This window comes from Diorhabda carinulata, chromosome 3 (genome assembly GCF_026250575.1).
Source record: "Diorhabda carinulata isolate Delta chromosome 3, icDioCari1.1, whole genome shotgun sequence".
Lineage (NCBI taxonomy): Eukaryota > Metazoa > Arthropoda > Insecta > Coleoptera > Chrysomelidae > Diorhabda > Diorhabda carinulata.
The window spans coordinates 4580244-4606300 of record NC_079462.1 but is presented as its reverse complement, the minus strand read 5'-3'; the positions used below and the strand labels follow the sequence as shown (position 1 = coordinate 4606300).

The 26057-nt window shown below is 33.4% G+C and overlaps 1 protein-coding gene and 1 long non-coding RNA gene across 10 annotated transcripts in view; one reads left to right on the top strand and one right to left on the bottom strand.

Annotated features, from left to right (window-relative positions):
• The window catches only part of LOC130891822 (zinc finger protein 208-like), a 176430-nt gene that overhangs the window by 25594 nt on the left and 124779 nt on the right, over window positions 1-26057 (top strand). For 4 of the 9 annotated variants that reach the window (XM_057796836.1, XM_057796840.1, XM_057796838.1 and 1 more), the window contains one exon: window positions 3068-3096. The exons of 3 other annotated variants lie outside the window; for them this stretch is intronic. Coding sequence is in view for 2 of the 6 variants with exons in the window: in XM_057796835.1 (XP_057652818.1) it covers window positions 21552-21567 (16 nt within the window). In the remaining 4 variants the exon portion in view is untranslated. Of the gene's footprint in view, window positions 1-3067; window positions 3097-21357; window positions 21568-26057 lie in introns of those variants that run through there. 2 more of the 9 variants (XM_057796835.1, XM_057796842.1) reach the window with 2 other exon arrangements.
• Window positions 21189-21898, bottom strand: LOC130891845 (uncharacterized). Its single transcript, XR_009058959.1, has 2 exons — window positions 21818-21898; window positions 21189-21427 (listed from the first exon to the last, which is right to left on the bottom strand). It is a non-coding gene; the product is annotated as an uncharacterized LOC130891845 (long non-coding RNA).

The window sequence follows — 26057 nt, the reverse complement described above, 5'->3', positions numbered from 1 at the left end:
TATCTTTGACTGCGGCCATCTTGTATGAACGCGATGATTCTAGCTGATTCTTCATTCGTCACATGTCTTGTTAAACGTTGAGACACATCCATTATTAACAAAAAAAAATTAAATTTCCACTATACAATAACACAATTTGCTTAAAAAGTTCTCGATCTCAATGCATTCTCCAAGACAGAAACGATTTACTCGATCATTTTGGCTTCCAAAGAAATTTGTAAGAAATTGTGATATTTTTTTGCCCATGATAAGAAACCAGAAATATCTATTAAGTTGATACATATACAGATTGTCCCAAGAAACTAAAATTAAGTATTCAAAATATCCTAAAATACTAGTGATGCGGTAATTTTAGTGGGGTGTATATTAAATATTTTATTTTTAACATTTTATCACAATATGCTATTCATTCTTGTGTTACTAAAAAAAATTTTTTGTCGACCAATGCTATTTTTTAAAGTCTTATTCCTTCTGTTGAACATGAAGCGAATGACAGTTTTGTTTCTTCAGTGCCTCAGTGTGAAAAACGATTTCACTGACGACTTCTATAGACAGAAAACGGTATTTTTAATTAAAATTGTGCCAAAAAGTTGTGCAATCTGAACATAATTTTGATTTGCTTACAGGTAAATTTTTTTTCCTGAACCATCGCTCCATAAGAATATTTGTACTTATATGTAGTTTTCGTGAACTATTCAGTTTTTTATCATTGAAAAGAAATCATATTTTGGACATTCGATTCAATTTAAATTTATTTCTAAGAATAAATCATCTTCCCAAAAACAGAAACGTCGCACTGGGTTTGTCGTAATCTGTATAGTCTATTTTTATGAATTAGAGAATAATAAAATGTTGAAGCATTCGTAATCCATTGGCGTTCCAATATTTTTATTAGACAGTAAAAATAATTAATCAAGTTATACATCGATTATTTTTGTACACTTATATTTTCACCTAATTAATCTGCTTGTACAAATTATTATTTTATCTCTGTATGTAAAAGGTTAAAAGGAGAGTGCCAATCACCTACCCCTGAAGGACACCCCTAGTGCTTTTACTATGGAATTTCCGCAAATATCACGATCACTTAATCATGAAATCGTAACTAAAAAACTGGAATTTAGCTTTTACCATGTTGGGTACCCAAAATTCTTACTGAATAAAAGGAAAAATAACAGATGTGCAGTGCACAAGTTTTGACATGCTGCAATGGAGACGGTGATCATCTTTTTTCTCGTATAGTTACTAGGTACGTAACGAAATTCCAGAAACCAAACGACAATCAATGGAATTGAGGCACATTTCGTTCCCAAGTTTAGTCTAAGCAAACTTCAACACCTCGAACACTTATGTACCCAGAGGATTTGTGTCAAAGGGTGTTGTTTTTTATAACGATAATGTCTGACTTCATACTACAAACATTACAAAAAAAACTGCAACTGGAATTTGGTTGGGACGTGTTTGATCATCCTCCGTACAGCTCGAACCTCGCTCCTAGCAACTTTTATCTCTTACATCTTTTCTTGGTGGTCAACTCTTCAACGATGATGACGTGTATTGTATCATATTATAACATTTCCGAAGCTATGTAGACAATTAGTTTGAATCTTTTTTCTGTTCCTGTACATGTTTTATAGGAGCAAACAAAACTTACTTTGTAGATATACCTCGTATTTTTATAATTATTTTCAAATTTTATTCCTTTATTTTCACTTCTTTTTAATAGTTTCTTTCATATTTTTCATTTTTTTTTCATTTCTTCGTCTTCTGTGATGGATGTACTAAAAAATTTTTAAATAATATTAGCTTTGACGACCTTCTATAATTTTGTCCTCAAGCGAACCACAGTCATGTTTAAATTCAGTGTATCAGCAAGATATAGTGACCTTGGACCGTGCTTCATCGACAAACGTCAAAAGAAATTGATTCATACACTGTTTTTGAGTTCAAAATGACTAGAAAATGATGAGTAATTATTTCCATTTTCATGGTGATATGAAACTTATAAGAATATCTCTTGGATAAATATCTGTTCATAGTACAACTGTGTACGTTTAAAACTTGAAGACGTAATTAAATAAACGAATTTAGAAGCCAAATTTTATGATATTTAAAACAAGTTTTCGTAGTGGGATTGTGACAAAAGTAAATAGCAAAGTATACTAACTCTAATATATTTCCTAGCTTTCGAATACTTACGTATTCATCGTCTGAGACTGAAACTAATTAATGTGAGTAATATATTAGAGTTAGTACACTTTGGTGTCAAAATATTTTGATAATGATGCAACTGGTCGAAAGGCCAAATTTTTATCTGTCTTCAAAAAATTAAAAAAACTACTCCTTTTTACTATAAAGTCACTATAAAAGTTCTGGTAATTCTAGAAATTAATTTATAAATTTTTCATAAATATATAGATTTTTATCTGTTTTAAAACTGATTTTCAATTGAAAGAGACCTAAAATCGAGACGATTAATCTACAAAAACATATAAAATTTATGATATTTATACGAGGGCTGTCTGAAAAGTTTTATACCTCAATCTGAATATATAGACGTTCGGAATGGTAAAAAATTGTTCATCGAGTGCTACTGGACCACCGTCGGATCAAGGCTAGAAAGTCTAAACAATGTATTTGCACTATACTGACGGAAGAATTATGCATGAATAGGATATTCCCGCATTGGGTGCCGCATTTGCTCACTTTGGACCAAAAGCGCATTCAAATGAACAATTATCAGACCTTAATAAAACATTTTAAGCAAATTGAATAGGATTTATTACGTTAATTAATGACTTTATATGAAACATTGATCCACTACTAGACTCCCGAGACGAAAAAACAGTGAAGACAGTGAATTACAATGAGCGAACATGCTCCGAAAACGAAAAATACAGTTTCATCGTTCGGAAAAGTGATGACGATCTTATTTTGGGAGCTTTTTAAGATTGCTTTTATTGACTATCTTCAAAAAGAAGATTTTTGTTTTTTTATTAGATCGAAACTTTTCAAACAACCCTCGTATCCATAAAGGCACTTGTTCATAATCTTATTTCTTTTTTAGAATCATACGAACCTAACACATCGACTCCGGTAAGTTCTGCATAAACATTTCATATATCTAGCATACATTTAAAAAAATGTAATTGAAGAGGTGTGTTCTTCCCGAGGGCTCATTTTGACCCGTTTTGCGCATCTCTCAAATTGGCGCGTCGTTTTGGGAGCGAATTCTTATTGGCTGCTTCCCAGCTGGTGCGCAATAGCACACACCTTGTAGTCTTTACATTATGATTGAAGAGATAAATTCGATTTCTACACTTTATGGCGACGTCTACCGTATCTGTAGACAAACCAGTGTAGCCGTTGCCTTCGTTTTTATATTTGCTGTTTTTTTTGTTTGCCATCAAAATCGACCTAAATTTAGAGCAACGGATTGTTGTGAAATTTCACATGAGCCTTTGAAAAACTGCATCTAAAACTCACAATTTATTGAAATAAGTGTGTGGCAATGAATGTTTCTGGTGTCCACGTGTTTAACCATTTTCAAGATGGCCTAGAAGATATTGAAGATGATTCACGTTCAGGTGGCTCTTTCACGTCAAAAACGGATGATAATATGGAAAAAGTCGGGAATTTTTTTCGTGCGATTGCTGAATCTAAAGGAATAGACAATGAATGAGTGCAGTAAATTTTGTATGAAAATGTAATCAAAACTTGTATCTAAAATCCTCAGATTTGAACAAGAAGCTCGCAAAAATATTTGTATTGACAAATAATGCAATCGTATCGCACCGTGCAGCTTGTACCTCCTTCCTAGGGTCAAATCTGCATTAAAAGGAACAAGATTTGAGTCTGCTGTGAAATATTATACATTTTCACAGCATTATTTTTACGCATATTACACTCATTTTTTAGAATTCAGTATATATATGTTGGGCGTGGAAACTATTCCTTCACATATTTTTTCGAAGTTAAAAATTTAGATTAGGTTAGGTTAGGATAGGTTAGGTTAGGATAGGTTAGGTTAGGTTAGGATAGGATAGGTTAGGATAGGTTAGGTTAGGTTAGGTTAGGTTAGGTTAGGTTAGGATAGGTTGGGTTAGGTTAGGTTAGGTTAGGTTAGGCTCATCCTCAAGATATTGAGCGACTTTAGCGAGATATTCGTTATGGAAGAACTAGATCTCATTAAAGTCAGTATTATGGAGAATTTCTATTTAAACTACATTATTTATATTAAAATAGAATTTAAGCATTTATTGAAGAAATTTCATGAATGTATCCAATAGAAATCAATGATTATTTGTACGTGTAAATAAATGATTATTGTTAGAAATTGATTTGTGTCATTACATTAGTCGTAACTAATTATATTTAATGTTTGAGAGTATTGTGGGCGGAGTGGAAGGGGTGTTAAAAGATAGTCTAAATTTTTAACAGAACCCCTCCTCTCGCCCGCCCGTAATCCTCGTTAACATTAAGTATTTACAAAATATCAACTATTCAAGATAGTTTACATTTTCCAATGTTCAAACCATAAAAACTATGAGTAGGAATGTTTTCCGTGCCCAACATATACGAGGGAGTACCCAAAAATAACCGGAATTAATTTTTTAAATGCTATATATTTACAAATATTTACAAAACAACCTTATCGCCTTCAAAATACTTTCCATTACAAGTAATACATTTGTCCCAGCGGTGCTTCCAATGTTCGAAACTCATATTTAGAGACGGCTGCAAGCTCCTGTCTTGTTCTTTTCTTAATGTCTTCAATATTTTCAAATCGCCGTCCTTTCATGCCCCTTTTCATGCGTGGAAACAAGAAAAAGTCGCACGGAGCCAGGTCGGGCGAGTAAGGTGCGTGGGGCAGTTAACAGGCTAACAGTGAGGCTGAGTGTGCAGGTGCGTTGTCATGATGGAAGAACTAATCACCTGTTTGCTGAACCGAGCTCCAAGATATTCCACTGATTTCAGACAGTTGGTTAATTGTCTGTCGACGGTCTGTGCGCAGAAGCTCTCAAATTCTCTCAACATTATCATCGATTCGGGCAGTTGATGGACGTACAGAGCGAGGTTTGTCATCAATCGATATTTCGCCATTTTTAAATCGAGAAAACCACTTATACACTTGAGTTTTCCCCATAGCATCATCTTTGTAAACAAAATTTCACAACGGCACGTTGTTCACTTAAATTTGTCATCATAAAAAAACGAAGTAGCAGTGAAACATCACTAGCAAAACGTGGTAGGTCAACGGCCCGCGCGGCACTGAACTGGCGACAGAAATCAGTACTACAAAAGCTCCACCCATGGCAATGCTATTCTTTTGGGTAACCCCTCGTATGTACCTTCTTTTTCAGCTTAAAAAACTGTATAACATACTAAAATTTCAAGAAAATCGGGCGAATACAACCTAAACTAAATAATTACATTTTTTATTTATCAATATCAAATGAAATATTGTTATCATAAATACGTCCCGTTTGTCTTTCCACCTTAACTATAACACAGATCCACAGTTTTTAACTTGCACGTAGCGCACCATGTTCAACTTTTTAGGAAATTAAAAAAAAAAGATTTTTTTTACCGTACCACTCAAACCTATTCGGTCTGTTCGGTGGTTTGGCTGTGAAAATAATTAGCTAGTTTTCAGCTGGTATACAAGTTGTTGGTATATAGTTTATTTTAAGTTTTCCTCAAAGTATGGGTCGCGACTTGGCACCAGGCCGCAGAAAAATCACAAAAAAAAACATATGTTTAAACTAAAACACTGAGCCTGGTATTTCTGAGTGAACACCCGCCATCTAATAACTAGATTTCCATTTATGGATAAAGTCTGCCAGTTAAATAACTCAACTTTGATAAAACTATTTATTAACAAAAAATATAAATAAATAAAGTGTCCGTTAAACAATGTCCTTTAAATAACCCCACAAGAAGAAGTCGAGGGGTATTATGTCCGGAGACCTTGGTGGTCATGGAATTGGGTCCAATCCACCGGTTGGGAAAAGTTTCGTTGAGGTGTTCCCGAACTGCTGTCAACCAGTGTGGTGGTGCACCATCCTGTTGGAAGTAAACAATCGGCTGTAATTCTTCCAACTGAGGAAGAGTAGAAGTTTTGAAGCATATCCATGTACACGCAGCCAGTAACTGTGGTTTCTATGAAGAAAAAAGGACCAATGATATTGTTATAAATAAACCCACACCACACATTAACCTTTGGGCTGTCTCGTTGAAGCTCGACTACTGTATGTGGAGTTTCAGAACCCCAAATTCGTACGTTGTGGCGGTTTATTGTACCAGACACATGGAACGTGTGAACGTGGCCTCATTGCTGAAATACACCGTTTTATAAAAATATGTCTACGGCAAATTCCACACGTTTTGGTCGATCTGTTGGTAACAGTGCCAGCAGCAACTACACTTTATAGGCATACAAACGCAACTGTTTATGAAGAACCCTGTGGATTGTGGTTGTAGGCATTTGGAGTTGCCTTGATGCCTGACGAATTGAAGTTTTCGGATTGTGCAGGAATGTTTGCCGTATTCGCCCCACATTTTTTGGACTTGTGCTGGGTCGTCCGGCTCCAATTTTATGCAATACTGATCTCATGAAGCTTGTGTGCAATGCACGGATGGAGGGTCTGGATGGCGGGTCTCTTTGGAATTTTGTCCTGAATTTCCGTTGAACCTGTGTATCTGATTTCGTCTCTATGAACTATGACACGCATTGAGCTTTCTGTTGTGGTGTTTTTGAAGCTGCAAAGATAATTTTGGAACATCCTGTTTAATATATAAGAACACAATATGCGTGTTTATGCTCTCTTAAATACAAAAGCTATAATTAATTATATTTATAGTCGTTAGAGTCACATCAATACAAAAATGAAGGGTAAGTAATTTGATAAGTTAATGGAACTTCAAGTGTCTAAGGGACATATGGAATCGCTTAAGTAAGACGTTGGTTCCGTCAGGAGACGGTCAGTTTACATTAAATCTTAACAAATACAATAGTAAGTAGAAGTTAAATAGGTAGATTTATGATTCTTCACATTAATATAAGACAGAAATTAGGTAATCCCAGTTGATAAGTTAATGGAGCATAAAATAAGAGACATATTTTATAACTTAATATATGGTTAACAGATCTTAATGGTTCCCATCAGGAGTGGCGAGATAATTTTTCACATATTTGCTACATTCAATGAATTGAATTTCCGCTCTCCGCATTTTTCTTTTAATAATATGTGAGTTGAAGATCCTTTTTCTGAGTATATTGAAAAGGAAGAAATACTTGATCTCAGTGAACAAAAATTATTACTGAAATTGAAATTTTATGCATCATCGATTTAAAAAGTGTTGGAAACTGCACCAGGAATTAATTTTTAATGCCTTCTGTCACCAGTTATATGTCTGAAACTGCGTCTGCAGCGTTGGTGTACTTAAGTATATTTTAATAGACCAGACAATAGGGAAGAAATTAACAAAATAACCCCTAAGGTCATACAATATGTTGTACGAGAATTCCAAAATCGCCTCGGTTATTGTGAAGAAGTGAATAATGGTGATCATTTTGAACATTTAATTTAATTGTAAAGTACATTCAAAAATACCTCATTAGACCTTGGATGACTTGAAAATCTATTTCGCGTGCTATTTAGTAGAAATTCTACGTCGTCTCATCCTCCATTATATACTTTGCGAGATAAAAGTGCCCAAAAATCTTGAATTCGACATTCTCAAAGTAATTTAGGGAGTGTTATTTGATTTGGTACAAAAGGTATGTTATTTTGATGTAGCCAATTTTGAGTTGCCTTTTTCTTCTGCTGAAATCACTCACCAGTCTAGAACTATCAGCTGATTTTGCTTTTCCTATATTTTATATTGTTAGGGCATTCTTCTATATTGCTTCTTAGTTGACGACAGCATTTTGGTATCCTTGCTAATTGCTTTGAGGTATATTCAGGACACTTTCGTATTTTTGACTTTTTTTCTCAATTCCATACGGTACTCTTTGATATACACTTTGATATACACGCGTGAATTTTCTTACGAAAAACCTACTATTAGTATCACTCTTTCAGCTCTTTTTCAGGTGAAAATTGTAGGTTTTTCTCGTTTTGAAAGAAGGCATGGTATTCCTTCTTCCTATAGCATAGTAAATGCTTTTGCGTGAAATATTTTGGTTTGGAAAAATGTCAGGTGTAGGGATTTGTCCAACCAAATTATAAATACCTTTTATTTCCAACTTAAAGACATTCTAATGCAACTGACATGAAAAAAGTACATGTGTAACTAATGTCAAGAAAATAAAAAATTGTTTTAAGCTACTAAAGTTTGTGCCAAAAACATTGCAACATACGTTAGTTGAAGGATTAATTGATTGGTTGGTAGTTCTTTTCGGCAAATGATCTCCATCTTTTTCACCCATTGATTATTTTCCAAAAACTGATAGTTTCAGTTCTTCACTAGCAAAAAAGGTGAAATCAAAATTTTCATAATTATTTTCTTAAAAAAAACACTCTAATAACCAACGAAAACTCGAAAATACAGCCAGTAGCTTTGTTAGGCCAATCAGATCTGATTGGTTATTGGTCAATTCGCTGCCTCTCGCACTGCCGCAGTTTATACTGATGCGTCTTCTTCTTCTTCTTCTTGTAGTAGGACGAGGTCCTGTCAGGTCTGTCATCTGCCCTCTTGTGACGCCGATGTCCAGCTATCGTACCAGCGTTTTGGGGGCCTACCGATTGGGCGTCTTGTGTCTGGTTTCTGTGTTTTGGCCCATTTGGCAATCCGTTCTGGAGCCATTCGTTCTACATGGTCTCTCCATTGTCGGCGTCTTGCTCTTACCCATCTAACGACATCTTGTACTCCCAGTTCTCTTAAGGTATCTGTGTTGGGTATTCTATCGTGGAGTGTGGTACCCTTTATTGTTCGTAATATCTTCATCTCTGCTGTTCTCATTTTTCTCTTTGTTTGTGTTGTGTCTGCCCTTGTTTCTGCGGCATAGGTTAGTATGGGTCTGATACAGGTCTTGTAGATTCGCGTCTTACTTTCTATGCTCATATATTTATTTCTCCATATAATGTCCCGTAAATATCCCGATATTCTAGTTGCTTTCTTGATCTGCTTATCTACCTCGTCCGTTATGTTTCTGCTGCTCGTTGTTTCTACGCCCAATTTCGTGTGCACACGAAATCAGTGCACTTGTTCGTGAATAGGCGGGAATTTTAATACAATGATGGACATTGGCGTTCAATATTCAAAATTCATTGCTAACCAAAATATCACCTATGAGTTGTATTTCGACTGAGTTACCCCTATATTTGTTTAATAAAATATCAAGTTCATAATACATAAAATTGTGATTTAATTTTTACATAATGAATCGCAAAAAAAACAATAACTAATAAATCAAGTTGTTAAAAAAATGAAACGTAGCAGAAGATCTCTAATTTCCGGTCATAAATCCTCCTTTGGACATGCAAAGGCAAAGAATGGGTATTAAGTATTACATAAGGAGATAATAGACCACACTTCTTCATCCTATTACCATTATGACCTTGGAGATATTATTTACTGTCTTGAATATTTAAATTTTTTGGGTTTTTATTGCAAGGTCATTTTCGAAAAATATGTTTAATATACGAGGTTTGAAAGATCACTTTTTAACTGTTGAATCTTTAAACTAGAATTAGTTTACAAAGATTTAAGGCGCAAGATTTCTTGCAAGACTTCGCATTTGCAACATCATCGGTTTGGTGCCATTTTTATTCCGTGCAAGCTGCAATTCTAGTGTCAAGTCTAGTTATTTTCATCATTTTCAAAACCGGTCACAAAATATTGATTCAAATTTTGGATAAGGTATTTGTTTAATTCACTTATTGAATTTTTGCTAGTGGCAGACATGATGCACTGGACGTGCAATATTCATCTATGCAATTTCTTGCACCATGGCAAGCGGCCTTTATGGATACTGCGAAATAATAGCTTTGTTCGCAAGTCTGATTCTGAGCTTCGGGATCAGACCCGCGAACAAAGCTAATGATAACAATTACGAGATTTCAGAGAGGTTTTTCACGTTTTCTTTTGAAATAGTGTTAGATAAATGTGCTGATTCATTTATTCTAGACACACTCCGAAATTAAACCATTGGATTTTCAAATTAATTTACTTTTAACTTTTTAAACAAACAGTATAAATAACGTATAATTAAACTATTGATATGCAGAAAAAGAATCTGGCTATGTGAAGATATGTAAAATGGTAAAAACTCCTACAATGTTTGCTTATTTTAGACATTTATAAACAAGTTTATTCTTCTCTTTCTTTTTCTTCTTCTATTTCTTCTATAGAGCTCTCTATGTCCTTTCGAGCTTTGAAGTATTGGGATTTTAGCTGTCATTCGCGTTTCATCCATTTTTTCCACTCTCTCCGATCTTTTGATACTTCATTCATCTTTTCCCTTGTCTTTCCCCTTCCTGTACTATTTGTTGTTGCCAAGTTTTCCTAGTTCTTCATTTCCTTCTTCTATTATATCTATTTGTTTCTGCCACTTTTCTTATTAGGCTTTGTTGTGTTCCTCTCTTGATGTGTTCGTACCAGTTTAATTATCCTGTTTCCTATTGGTCCTTGTTTGATCTTTTCTATAATTACCTCTTATCCTATCCATTCTCGTTTACCCTGCTGTTGTTTCATCGCTGCTGCTACTATTCTACTCTATATCTGTTTGTTTAGACAGATGAAGTATGGGACATTTGACAGCTGTCAAATTACTAGAAACAATGACTTTCACAGTCCACGTCTACTTTGCTTGCTAAGCTGTATAAGAACATACGAATTTTTTTCCTCACACCCTTACTTCTATAATTTATAAATTCTTGTTTTTAAACACATTTTCCTAAAGAGTATTTCAATGGTTATGTAAGACTATTTCCTATTAAAATAATAATTATAGTAAATAGCTGATAATACTTATCAGTTTTCATTTTTTCACATTGCTATCAACGTTTTCTTGTGATATGTCGACCGTGTTTAAATTGCTAGATAAATATTCCATGTTCTTCATTGAATTGCTGTAAATTATTGAAAAACCACGTTTATAATAAACGGATCTTTAAAAAGCAGTGTTGTAGTTAGAAATTTTAGTGCTTGAGGCTATATTTCGTCTTTATTTATAATTTCTTAGTAAAGAATAGGCAGGAAATTTACTACTTAAACATTATTGTATTCTTTTGAAACGTGATATTTAGTGAATTTGAACATAAAAACTGTTTTACATCATTGCACGTATACAGGAGGTGTGGATAACTAATCACAATTATACGAGAGTTGCTACTGAAGTTTTGAGACAAATAAAAACTAATATTAATAATTTGATATGACTTTGTTGTTTTCTTTGTTTTTCAAAATAGTCTACATTAAGTTCTATACATTTTAAAATGCGTTTGAACCAATTGTCGAAGCATTTTTTCCATTTCGATTTTTGTACTTCTAAAATATACGATTTGAACGTATCAACTGCTTCTTTAGGTGTAGAAAAACGTTAAACTCGCAATTTAATTTGATCTGCGGGGACAAGAAGAAATAATTGCGTGCTAAATACGGCTAATGAACCATTAATTCGATGTTTTGACTGATCTAAAACGTTTTTGTTTGAACTCATGTGTAAAGGCTCGCATTATCGTGGTGGAGATTGATTCGTTTTCTGCGATTGGTTTCAATGATTTTTTCGTACACTTCTGGCAAAAAAATGCTGGTGTACCATTCAGAATTGACCGATCTACGTTGCTCTAATGAAGTGGCTACATGTACAGTTATTCCGAAAAAACAGGCAAGTCATTTGGCTTGTCTTGAAAGACCCATACAGTCGATTGTCGGCTATGAATTTTTTCACCATTTCTTCCTCAAATATGCCTCAATCTCACGATATGTCACTGACGATCTTGCAATATCAATTTACGCACAAGATTTTGGACGACCTTCACGAAATTAGTTCAATCGGGAAACCAGCGAAACAAGGTGGTTCGAGATGATGCTTTATCACCAAAAGTCGAATCGAATTGATCGACACTCTGCTGTTGGTTCAATCTACGTCGATTGTTATAGAAAATCATTGCGAATCAATCTCATTTTTTGTCCAAGATGAATGTTTCAAACGAGTATCTGTAAACAATTCAAATAGCACTCGTATGACAACACGTTCGGAGTTAGTTCACTATTAAAAATGTCAAACTTTATGACGGCAATGTCAGATTTGACTTATTCACATCAGTGTTGCCATATCTCACATATTAACTAGCAACCCTCTCATTGAAGCATATATGTGGTACTATGTAAAAACTAAATAGAATAAATTCATTTATAGTCTTGTGACATTAGAAAGGTTTCTTCCTGTGTTTAAAAATGTTACGGTTTTCAAGTTTAATGCAACAATTGAGATAGATTACAATGAAGTAACATCTATAAAATGTTTACTTCTGGCAACATCTTAACCTAAAATAAAACTTTCCAAACTTATTCAACGTATCAGGCGTGGTAAACCTAATGGCAAGCGTTGTTAGTTCTTTCAATTCAAAGATTTAGTTTTGTACACAATTCCCTCAACATACAAGGTCTGAATATTCCACAATCGAATGCTCCCACCTTTCCATATGTTTTTTCTATTAATCGAAGCAGTGCTGGAAGTCTTCTTTGGTGAGGGCATTTAGAAGCTCCGCCGTATTTTGCTTTACCGCTTCCATCGACTCAAATCGGGTCCCTTTCAAAGCAGATCTTTTTCTAAACTTTCAAGGAAATCTGAGCAGACCCGTTGACGCAAGAGCTTTTGGTCAGTGGCACCAACTTCGCACACATACTGCCGGACATTGGGTTGGTAATATGGTGTAGCTCCATCTTTCTGAATTTACTGGAAGATTTTTTTTCTTTAACGCGATGTAACATACAATCTGTTTTAATAGGACATTAATGGTTTATTAATTAAAGACGGCAACGGAGAAATATATTTCAATAAGGATTTTCTTTTAACAATTAAAGTTTTTTTGAAAATGAATCGTAAGTTTTCACCGACAGTCCAAACATTTTTACTGAACACACTGTTTACACTACCACTACATTAACACTGTTCAACGCGCGTTTCGATAACCAAGCTATCGTCTTCAGAGTTAGTTACGTTTTTTTTCAATTGAATACAAATACATTAATGTTTTTCTATTTTTCATACAAAATAAGATTTGTACATTCACTTAACTGCATTTATTTTAATTTTCTGGTTTAAAATCAGAGGACAATATCCAAGAATTATTAATATGTATGTTTGGAAAAATATCAAGCTCTTAGCGTTATAGTTCTTCCAAAATCAATTGCAGATTATAAAAACCCTTGCCGACAATTTTGTTTCATCTACCATAGGCGTAGATACATCATTTTATAAATTTATGCACTTAGTTGTAGGTAGTCCTACTTGGAAAAAAATCATTATTACACCTGATTAACTTGCTAAAACAGAATATTAAATTATGAAAGGTAAATAGACGAGTGAAATGAACCTGCTTGTAAGGGCGTTTGGTTTAAACAGGATACAGAAAAGTACAGAAAAACAAATTACTCTTGCAAAAAAGAAACCAGGCGTTAATGGGTTAAACTTAAAAATATTTTGAGAGAGTAATGTAAAAACTATGAATTTATTTTCAATTACTGCTTGTAACTGCTAAAATTTAATTAGTATTATAAAATGTATGCAATTTAACAAAACAGAACGCTTTTATCTCTCAAGTTTACATTGTAAACAACATTATTGCGAACTCAATAAAAATTAGCGTAAGAGAGAATAAATATTAACACGTCATTTTCGCTTCCATGACTCAGATTTTGTATCTGATCTGGAATGCGACGGATTCATCTCACTATTTCTACAATGTTACTCGATTTCTTTGATAGATGCATATATTAAACTTGTCTGATAGTGCAATTTATAGTAAAGTAACCTTGGACATCAATAATGGATATTATTGATTTACGAGGGGAGAAGGATATGCTAGAATCTTTTTCATAAATTAATGATTTGTGCCAAGCAGTTGATTGGTAAGAGGGGCATCACAAGGCGCCTCATTATTTTATTCATACATTTCCTCAGATCATATTGAGTTCCACAGATATGAGAAATTTAAAACTGCTGTACGAGCTTCCACAAATCCACGTACAGGTGCTTCTGTCTTGACAGTTTTAGAGTGTCCACACCAACTGAGTCTACTCGTACGAACCAAACAATAAACTAGCTGCATCCACATAACAGTCAGATCTAAGCTAGGAGGAGTTGATGGAAGAGCTAGGAGTTTTTTTAAGGTTCGTAAGCAATCAAAACTTTTTGTTAGTTGGCACATTTTATCTGCCTTTGATATGCCTAACCTTATTTATAAGAAAGGTCTAAAATCGGTTTAACAATCGGTTACGTCCGACTACTGGTGAATGAATCATTTGTTATTACTCAGCATCGAACATGAAACAGCTGAAAAATTATCATTTGAAAACATCATTGACGATTTTACTAGAATGGAGGATAGAAAGAAAAGTTCTCGATTTGAATTTGAAACTTTTGATGGAAAAGCTTTATGTTACGCCCCTACTTCTTCTGCATTTCTTGCACTCGAAAATAAAATAAAGACATTGAGTTAATTATAAGGTAAATAACCTAACCTAACTTAACCTCACCTTATAATTAACTCAATGTCTTTATTTTATTTACCAGTGCAAGAAATGCAGAAAGAAGTTGCGAATAGGGATCATAACAACTTCCTTTTGCAACAGACATTCGTAAAGTATAGATACAGCGTGAAAAACTGTACAACATATTAAAATTTCAAAGTGATCGGAGGTTAGGGGGTTAAACTGCATAATTACCAAGAATTGTTTTATCTTATATTTTGAATGACTGTTTACGAAACTTTCAGAAATCTAATATGTTATTTCTAAACAAAACATGGTTGTGTTTAAGTTAAAAAATTAAAAACGCAAATAAAAAATTTTTAAATGATTAATTATTACTCAGCTTCGTATTTTTTATCAATTAGTTTCAAAGTAGTTCGAATATTTTGTAAGCAAACACTATAAGTAATAGTCAATTAAAATCAAAAATTAATAGTTCAATTGAAAATTTCATGTTTTCATCATTTTTCATGTACCAAAATAGCTACGTAAAAAATGATGTGTCAAAGCAATTAAGATTAGTAGTTTTATTAAATATTTAGTCCTGTAAGCCTGATTTTGTTCAAACTTTGCTCCGGGCCACCAAAAGGCTCTCGGTAACACCGGAGATTTTTGACTCAAATTCACGCCACCAGCTGATAAACCCATGGTGGTCATTAAGAAATTAGAGGTCGAATTCAATGGCGAAATGATGAAAATTCTCGGAGGCCTTGGGGGGAACGGGCTTTAGTGGAACGGACCCAAAAGATAACAGACTACTGTACGTGACATGTTTTGATTTTCATTTGTATATCGGCCGGTTTTCAAATATGTATTTTCAAATTTGTATCTTACACTTTTCGGGGTAATTATTGATGTAATATTTTTTAGTAGTTGTTCACAATTAGGTGAAACAGTTGCGGAACAAGTTTACCTATGTAACATTTGACAATGACCCTTATAATAATATAACCTTGTACATCATAAATGAATGTATTATTGATTTATGAGCGGAGAATCACATTACATTGACTTGTTTTCTCATCAATTTTTTTACGCATCAACCACGCAGGGTTATTAGCGAGTAATTAAGGTTTGATACATTCGATCGTTAAATCTAGATTTTACTACTTAGTTTGCAGTCTTTCAGGTAATTCATGAGTTTCTTTGGGTCTTCTTGAAATAGCTCCTCCAGCGATTGTGGTAATTGATTAATTTTTCGTTCATTGTCAGTCAATTTCACTGTTAATTCACTATTGCACATCCAGCACGTTGGTTTATGATTTCCCGCTAATAGGTAGTCATGTAGTCATTTTTAACAGATTAGTGAGGTTCTGGTTGGTTCTGCTTTTCCTTGACATTTTCTTCTTAAAAAATGTTTTGAAATCGGTATGTACTAGTTACTGATTGCTCGTTGTTGTTTGAATTTTTGCTATTCCATCTACTCTTTCATTTCCCTCTATTCCAGTGGGGGATGGAACCCAAATGAAAATGTTGTTTCTGCAAGTGAGTATTTCCTTCTTAATATGAATGGCAATGGGATGGTTGGGATATTGTTGGCAGATTGCCGTTAGTGATCTTTGGGAATCCGATATTCTTGAATATGAAGTTCCTTCTTCTTCTAGAATGGCAAACAGTTCATCAGAGTGGATAGATGTAACAGGAGGGAGTACAAAGGATTTCGACAGGTTTTCTGAGTAGAAGAAAGCTCCAGTTTCATCTTGATTTTTTGAAGCATCTGTGTATACTTTATAAAAGTTGTCGTTTTACTTAAAGCTCTTAGGAATTCTTGTTTTATAACGTTTGTTGGTGTTTATTGAGGTGGGCAGGTTCTAGGTCTATAGTAGAGAGGGGTATTGTCCATTGGGGGATAGCATCTATTAATGATATATCATAGATATTTGGAAATTGCAGATTCATACTGGATAGACATGTGTTGACTCTATGATTAGTTGTGTTGGTTGAAAATTTCTTTTTAAAGCGTTCCGATACGACGTTACGGATTTCTTTGTACGATGGGCATGCGTAGTGCTGTGTTCTAAGTAACTTCCAGTGACTGTAGAATAATTTTTCTAGCAGAGTTGTAGACGATCGTTCCTTAGTCAAATTTAGATATTATCAATTATTTGTATATGAGTAGCCTGCACCCCTGTTTTTGAAAGCTAGTGTCCTGAACAGGTTTTGATCAACTATAATTTCCATAGATATAAAGTTTTGGGCTGGGGTTGAGTTCTTATTGAGAAACATATCGCTTTTGTCTTCCTCTGCAATAAATAACTAAGTCATTTTCGTGTAATCTACATTTTGCTGGTGATTAATAATCGAATTTATCGCTATGAGAAATAAGATTGTACTGTGGTATACCATTTTCTTGAGTCTTCATCTGGGAGTATACTCCATCCACTCGCACTTGATAATGGTGATGTTCTAGAAAGTTCGAGATATATTTCAATATGTTGCCTCGTATTTTATAGCAAAGCCTCTTGGAAGTCCGATTCTAGATCTATAAGATTATCTAACGTAGATAAAGTGTTTAAGGAAGCCAGGGTATTATTAATTTTTCTGATTCCATACAAGTTTGTTGTTAATTATCTTCGCAAGAACTTTACCCATGTAAGTGATATTGGTCTATATGTTTCTGGGTCTGATTTTACTAGGAATGGGGATTATGATAGAGGTTGTCCATGGGAGCTTTTCTTTTATCATTATAAAATTGTATATCTGTACTAAATATTCTTTTGTTTGGTTATTAAACATCTATAATATTTTTTAAATAGTCAATTCTTCTATTTGGCGATTGTTGATATTTATTATCTTTTTTGATAATGTTATTTAATTACATTTTGGCTTCATAAACTACCAGGAAGAAACATGTAAATACGATGGTTAACCTCTTCCCTCCACCTGTTCAGAAAGCTCTCTTCATATCTTCTGTTTGTTCAACTTTTGATGTAAGGAATTCGTGACAGCACCTTTCGGAATTCTGTCTACTTTCTCATTTCCTCGTACACCAGAATGTCCAGAGATACACGTAAACTTGACTATTGAAGCTTCTGCAACTGTTATATATGTCACAGCAATAACATATGTATTTGCTGATTTGATTTTGGTTGATAATATGGCCCAAATTGCATATATCTCTGCTTGAAATATTGTGGATTACACGACGAACTTTAGAGTCTTCTTTGTTGTCGCTAAAATAATAAAGTCCTACTTTCATTTGGGTCTTTTACTCTATATACGAGGGTTGTCAATTGGGTATGGCTTTATTGTTTGTCAAAATCCTTCCATTAGCATTTTCTCCATTCCGATTGAGGTACCGCTTCTTTAGTTGTAGAAAAACGTTGACCTAGCATCTGCGGAAATGAGAAGAAACCATTGGGTGCCAAACAAGAACGCATGATCCATCAATTCGATGTTTTTGCTGTTCAAAAACGTTTTTGTTTGAACAATTGCTGAAACTCATCCTGTAGCGAAGTGCGACCTCAATTGAATTCGGAAACACGGTGGCTCCAGGTGGTGCCGAAGTCGAAGCGAGTTTATTGGCACACTGTTGTTAGTTTAATCTACGTCGAAAGTCATAGAAAATCATCCCATGAATATGTTCGCTATCTAATTCGATTTTTTTATCAAGATGATTGTTTATGTATCCGTAAACAAATCAAATAGCACCCGTTCTGAAGACCCTCACCATTAAAATATAAAACTCTCTTATGGCAATATCAGATTTGTCATATTCATATTGACATATCTCAAAACTTAAGTAGCAACCTTGACTTTAAATTTGGTTGTTAAGTTGTAGAAGTTGGGACGATGATCACATCGTAATGTTGAAACCTCTTCGAAGTTCCTATGTTTATGCACATTCTCCACTACTCTCCAAAGTGCTAATGATGGCTGCCTAGAAGCTTTTAACGCTAGATTTTCTTCATAAAGATTCGTAATATCAAGAAGCTAGTCGATAAAACTTATCAAGGACTTTGGACAAGTACCACATGGATGATGCGTAAGCTCAAAAAATGTCACAAGAGAAACTGAATTCTGCTTCAAAGATTGAAGAAAATCCTTCTTTTTACTTTCAGTTTTAATGAGATGCGATAAGTGGTTATCAGTACTGATGATTTTGATGATCGGATTATTTTACTTTTAATTTCTGTACCAAACTTGTTAACGATTACATTTTTGAACAAAAGAGACATATTTTTGAACAAAAGAGACTTTTTAAACTATAAATAAAAAGTTGGTACGTTCTATTCAGAAATCGTGGGTTGAACATGTTTACCAAAATGGTTTGAACATGTACAGTAACCCAAATAATAAATTGAATTCGTTGGATTTTTGTATTTTGTATGTAATTATTATATAACGTTAGATTCTTTTTAAAAAAAATGTTATCTGGTTCTGTATTATTTGAAGTGTCCCTATATAATTTATTGTCGCTGCTGTGCAACTTCATCAGGTGACCTTTGCACGCTTTAAAAATAATTAATTTGACATTGAAGAATTGATACAACAAAAGTAGCTGCTATTACTTGCTAATTACGATTCTACCTAATGGTCCAACAGACTTCTTTCAGGTGCAACGTTCAAACCATCTCATAAAAACAATACAATAATTCTAATCAAAAATAGACAATGTACTTACATTGTCACTGTCTATGGAAAGTAATGTACGTAAATGAGAAATATTGTAACAGCAAGTCTTAATTTACGTTGAGATGCCTTAAGTAATCTCTAATATCGTCCTTGTAATAATTTGAATGTAAAAGTTTTAGTGGAAAATCATTTAGTTAGATAAAAGATAATCCATTAACTATGCGTTGTTTAAATAAATGAGTTGATATGTGACGTGGAGCTTTAATATACAGCTTGTAATTTTTATCGGTAGTCATTAATCGAATATATCAATTACCAATGCTATTCTTCGTAATGGTTCACACATTATTAGGTTTTATGTCGTTTGCATCCAGTGTCGGCCTGCTACTCTCTTAATATCATCAAACTACTTTTCGGAAATTATGATCGAATTAACCCGATTACGATCTTAATGTTCAGAAACTAACCCGGATCACGTTCATTGTTGTTCGGGTGCTGATCGAATTAATCGGCTCGTAGACGGGTTGTTTCATTTGTCTATGGTTTTTTAAACTTTCAAAAATATTTATTCCCCTTAAATGGCTGTCTACTATTACTTTTCACGAGCAGCGTCATTGATAGGATACTGAGACTTGCGGTTTTCAAACTTTTCGGCACATCAACATAAGTAGTAGATAAAACGTTGATAACTATTCAATAACCATTATTAAACATTTAGAATGTATTGTACAAGTGAATAAATATCATGGAAATCTTATTTCTGCGTTATGATCCTCAAGTCAGCGTTTCTGTCCTTTAGAATGTGACGAAATAAGAAGATTACCAAATGCTGCCAATGTGAAATTTTGTATAAAATAGGTACGTCAAGTTTATAGGTTTTAGTTTCCCTTTCAGTCTCTGAAGATGATAACTAGATTATCGAAACGCGTGACAGACAGTGTAATTGTGTGTTGGTGTATTGTAAACAAAAATTCCAGCTTACCATGCATGTTAGTCATCAAGTTAAAACAAAATTATCACTATTATATACACGAAAAAAAAACTGTTTCTAAGAAGACCACGTATAGAAAAATTGGTCAAGTAGAAGCGTAGTTGTGAGAACTTTACGATAACAAAGTTCCACTCTCCCCTACCTGAATAAATAGAAGCAAATTTTTTTTAAAAATGTCATGATTCTTTCTACTAATTCTTTAAATTAGGTTTTCCTCTACGGAAAAGTCTGGACACGAGCTATAACGCTTATGAGTTAGAGAGAGAACTCTGTGTCCTTTTCTATTCTCTCCTTTCAAGTAATTAATGGCGCCCGCGCTTGCGCGTGGCATCGATCTCTCCTGTCTTGTGGTCTCGCGAATGTAAACAAAGACTTATCTCTTTTTGTAATTTCATTATTTGAATCTATTATTTAATTCATTCATAAAACTTCTATAATTTGAATATATATCCCAATAGTCAATAACACCACTGTTATGTGCGCTTCTCTTATTGGAACCGCCATTAATTTCTTAGGTCGACTTTCCAATACAGGAATTTTAGATTTGTTGATTCAATTCTGCCCTCTAGCGATACGCATATAAACTGTAAAATAATATGCATATTTTTATATAAATAGCATTTGTTATAATGAAATAGGTATAAACAGATCCATTTACATTGGGACACCCGGTATATTACGTTTTGATAACAACTAATAAGTCTGCAATTAATTTAGATAATAGTTATAAAACGGGACGATAGAATAAAAAGGTTATAATGTAACCTGAAATAAATAAATATCACTATCAAGACCAAGGGAAGGTAGAAAGAGAAAGAAAACTATTTTTGACAGCAAATTATTATTTAATTAATTAATTAATTAAGTTAATTAATACTTAATTCAGACTAAAATTCTTTTTAGGAGTATAAGAATATTTAAAATTTTCGAATTATTTATCTATTAATAATTTCTATTTTATTATAAAATTCGTGTTCCATGTCATAATTATGACAACTTCTGTTTATTTCTGACATTCTTGTTCCGCCCTAAGATAATTCCAATGAGCACGCCTCTGCTATCAACTCTCTGTCATGTGTTAATATTTTCTTTTAATAAATTTAACTGTGACGTTTCATCGCAGCAAGCTAGACGTTACTTCAAGCCTGATGACCTCTAAAACAAAGAATGTCATATTGATTGCATAACAGTGTAAAAACATGAGCTGCCAAACGTGAAGGACATTCTTCTGTGACACAGTTTCCAATGAAAGAGAAAATACGATAGATAAAAAACGAAAATGTCTTTGCCTGGAGGTAAATATATTTTTTTTAAATTTTATATATAAACTTGATCGTTTCTTTTATAAAATATATTTAAGTAGAAATGACATTAGTGTCAAGTATAGACAGACGCGTCTCTTTGCAAGACTATTTATGATAAATATTTGTGAAAATTGCGCATTTTCTTGATCTTTATGCTTCAAGTACTAATCTAAAAATAAACTATATATATTATATTCATGTATATATTACGTTCGTAACTTAAAACAACAAATAGACGTACTGAATTCGTCGTAGTACTTTCTTTATATATATAGATCACATTCTCTGAAGACGTTCGTAAAAGACTGGACACATGTTCCTCTCACTATTAGGAGAACATATGTGTTTAGTTGGTTTAGAACGTGACGAAGCATACTCTACTATTTAAATATAATACAGCGTTGCCAGATTTATATATATAGAATACCATGATAATGTTCAATTAAGTTTTTTTCCTAATTTTATTATTACTATGGAAGCTAGAGGTAGTTGATGTTTTATTTCATATGGAATGCGTATTATAATGTTTTATTACGAAGCTACTTATTACATTAAAGTAAAAATTTGAAATGAAAAATTCGACTTAATAATACGCGAGGCCTGAGATAGTAAAATACAAGATCCCCGAATTAAAAATTGTCGAAAATTAACATGAAATCACGCAATTCCTGTATTCGAAAAATGACAAATGAGCTTTGGAAGAAGTTAAACCTTACTCTCTTTAACTCAACAGATCAAAAGTAAAACTTGATTTAAAAAAACACAAATATAGAGAGACGAGAAGGGTCCATAAACAAATATATTGGATTCGCAAGAATATATATTTAGTTATAGCTCCTAAAAACCGCACTCTGCCTAGCTGATAATAAGCGTTTGTTATGACTGAAATAGAAAACTTGTAGGCTATCAGTCACGTGATTGATATCCTATTAGTTATGTTAAATCTACTTTTCAGTCTGAATGTACTTAGCCTTTCATTGTCGTGAGTCCTATACAGGTTTAATGGCAATAGTTGTTTCAATTGATGGGCAATATCTTAGGGTACATTATCATTCGGTTACTGTACTTCGTACTAAACCGATATTTGGTTTCCTTGACTGATTAATGGGATATATCATGCTGAATCACATGCACTAGAAATGATTCTCTCCGACCTCTCCATATCGTATTGAAAAGCGTGGTCATGGTGTAGAAGACGTCACTCAGAAATCGTATGACCATACCTAGTATATGCCTCAGGACGCAATAACAAAAAAGTTTAGTTTTGAGAAAAAATTCCCCTCAATACAAGTTGTAAAAGCAAATCGGATTAAAACACCATACGAGAAATGATCAGAAAAGCCATAAAATGGTACATCGATGGCTCTAAAACAGCAGCACCAAGCATTTTTCCAGCAGAAATATATGCAATAGAAAATTCCTAAAAAGGAATTATCGCAAACAGCAGCAAACTAGTTTGGGAATAACTGTGCGATCTAAAGTTACCCTGCAATGAATTTCGGGACACATTGTAGTGGAGGAAAACGAAATAGCTGATAGGCTTTTCCGAGAGTTCTTGAAGAATTTTGAATATTAGCTTAAATACAGGTGCTTTTCTAATCTTGATTTCTTTCATTATCGTTTATTTTCTACAAGAATATACGTTATTAGAAAATCAGAAGCGCTAAAATGAGATATAGAGATATAAGACCATGGGATGGACAAGTATGGGTGGGCAAAAAGAAGTACAATTGAAGGTGCTTGTGAGAGGTTTCTAGCTTGAGAAAGGAAATCTACAAGAGACTACCTGGAAGACCACAAATAAGCTGATAATTAACCCGCCAAGTTTTTAATAAAACAAAAAGTTGGGTTTGGTTAAGTTGCACATCATAAAATAGACATGACTGTATATGATAAAAGTTTTTTATACAATATTATCAATATACGTACAAAATAATTACTCCAACTCCTTGTTTTTTCAAAATATGAAGTTCATCACTACAGATTACAGATTTAGACTGACATCAAAGTGCTACTGTCAGACTCATTCTATCGTGTATCAACCGCAAACATTTTCAAATTCCTGTTCTTTCTCCATTTAGGTGTCGTCAGTTATCGTGATCCTGTGGATTTATTTTTTAGTAAGGTCCTTTCCGTATTTTGCTGCACGTGAACGAATGGAAAAAAACAAAACAAGCAGCATACAACCCAAATTAAAAATTTCAAAGCAATTATATTTTGATAAGTGACATTCTTCTACGTTAATATACATTAAATATCCTGTGATACAGCAGGATTTTCTTCATTTATTGTTATCTTCAAATGTTTAGTTTGCGGCAATAAACTAAATGTAGCGAGTGTGTTGTTCAATGGAGACCTCCAAATCGGGAAAACACGTGATCAGGAAACATTTCTCTAACGATTTTTAAACTTTCATTACTTTTGTGGACTGTGGTTTCTTATTTCTAACGTGTATATTCCCTAAGCTTTAAGAATGTATACATAGAACACCATAACTTGCAATTTTTACGGCTTGTTACTTGCTTAAAGGCCGTTAGACATGATGCAATACAACATGCAATGCAATGAGTAATATTTCTTGATAAAAAGCATACGCACGTGAAGTTCAGCTGATTGTTTCATGCAAGATCTGGCACTTGCAACATCATCGGTTCGGTGCCATTTTTATTGCGTGCAAGTTGCAATTCTAGGGAGAAATCTAGTTACTTTAGGCTTAACAACCAACCTATCCATCAAGCTCCAAAACCAAGGCAACTTACTTAGTTTTGTTATCATCATTGTTAAACCGATCAAAAAATAATGAATCAAATTTTAGGCAAGGTATTTGTTTAACTCACTTGAATTGAATTTTTATTAGTGGTAGCCATGATGCAATTACCATAGACACGCGACGTGCGATATTCATCTATGCAATATTTTGACCTTCGAAGAAATTGCATTGCCTTAAGGCCGCTTGACATGATGCAATACAAAGTGCACTTCAATGCAAGACGCAATAGCAATCTGTCCATCAGTCTCCAAAAGCGAGGCAGCAGCAGATATTATTGCCACTTATTCAATTATCATTTTTTTCTTGTTCATTTCAATTAACTTAGTTATTTTCATTTTTAAACCGGTTACAAAAGTAAAATTTGACGTTTGGAAATTGGAAATTGTTTAATTTTTGTCGGGGGCAGCCATGTTGCAGTGTTAAGAGACTTGCATAATGTCAAACGACGTGCAATCTATGAAATATTTTTACTTTGAAAACAAATTGCATACAATTTCTTGCACGTTGTCCTGCACCATGTCAAGCTACTTTTAAGAGTGTTATTTTCAATTTTCAATAAAATGTCATCGCTAAGTGGTCATCTCCACTAATATTAGGCTACTGAAAGTCTTGCGTTCTTTTGCGAGAACCTGTATTTGAATAAAGATTATGTGGCTCCATTTATATTTTTTAAAACCTATAAACGTTCGCGTTTATTTCGTGTCTTCTTTATTTGAAAGTTCGATTTATATGATTGATTCAGATTTACTAATAATTTACTCTACGTGACAACACTGTTGCGATCGTAGCCAAGTTGATTATATGTATTATTATCGACGACAGCGACGTAAATGTTGGCTGGCAAATGCGCTTATAGCTTCCTTGAAAATCATCCGGCTCCAACTGCAAAGTACATTCTGCACGTTTTCAATGAGACAATTTTATTCAGCGGAAATCATACACGATTTTCCGATGCAGATTTCACGGAATTTTTATAAATTATTAATCATTTCTGGGTTAGTCCTCTAGTGATGATTCATTTGTATACATTCATTTATTTTGGATTATTAGTTAATGTGTTTGTTGAGTTATCGTGTATATGGGATGAATATAAATAAAGGCATTTTTTAGATATTATATCATCGTAGAAGAACAAGTGCTCGGTTATCTATGTAGGTCATGCTGCTTATCCTAGTACACCGTTTAAAAATCTAATCTGACTTATTTTTGTCACCATGTTAATAGAAAAAACAAATTTTATTTCAACTTCTTCACTTACTTCTTGTATGAAACATTTCATAATACTTTTGTTAAAATTACTTATTACAAAATTTTATGGTGAGATTTTGTTTCTTGAATACGCCATACAGGATGCTGTTTTTATATTCGATATACGGGATGTCCTACTTTTAAATTTTTACGTGATATTATTTCTTGACAGAAATAATCCAATCTTTTATAATGTATAAGTTGTTTCGATTTATAAATTTATATATACGTTGGAAACTCTATCTCACATTATTATTTAGAAATTTATGGAGTGAATTTACTTGAAATGCTGATAATTTATTCAATTTTTATTAATTAAAATAATAAAGCAATCGGAATCCATTGGTTACATATCAAGTTTACTAATAACTGTACTTTTACATAAATGTTTTTGGTAATTTAAATCTTTGGCGTTTCTCTCGTTTTTTGGCTTTAGAAAATCGAAAAATTATCCAATCTCGAC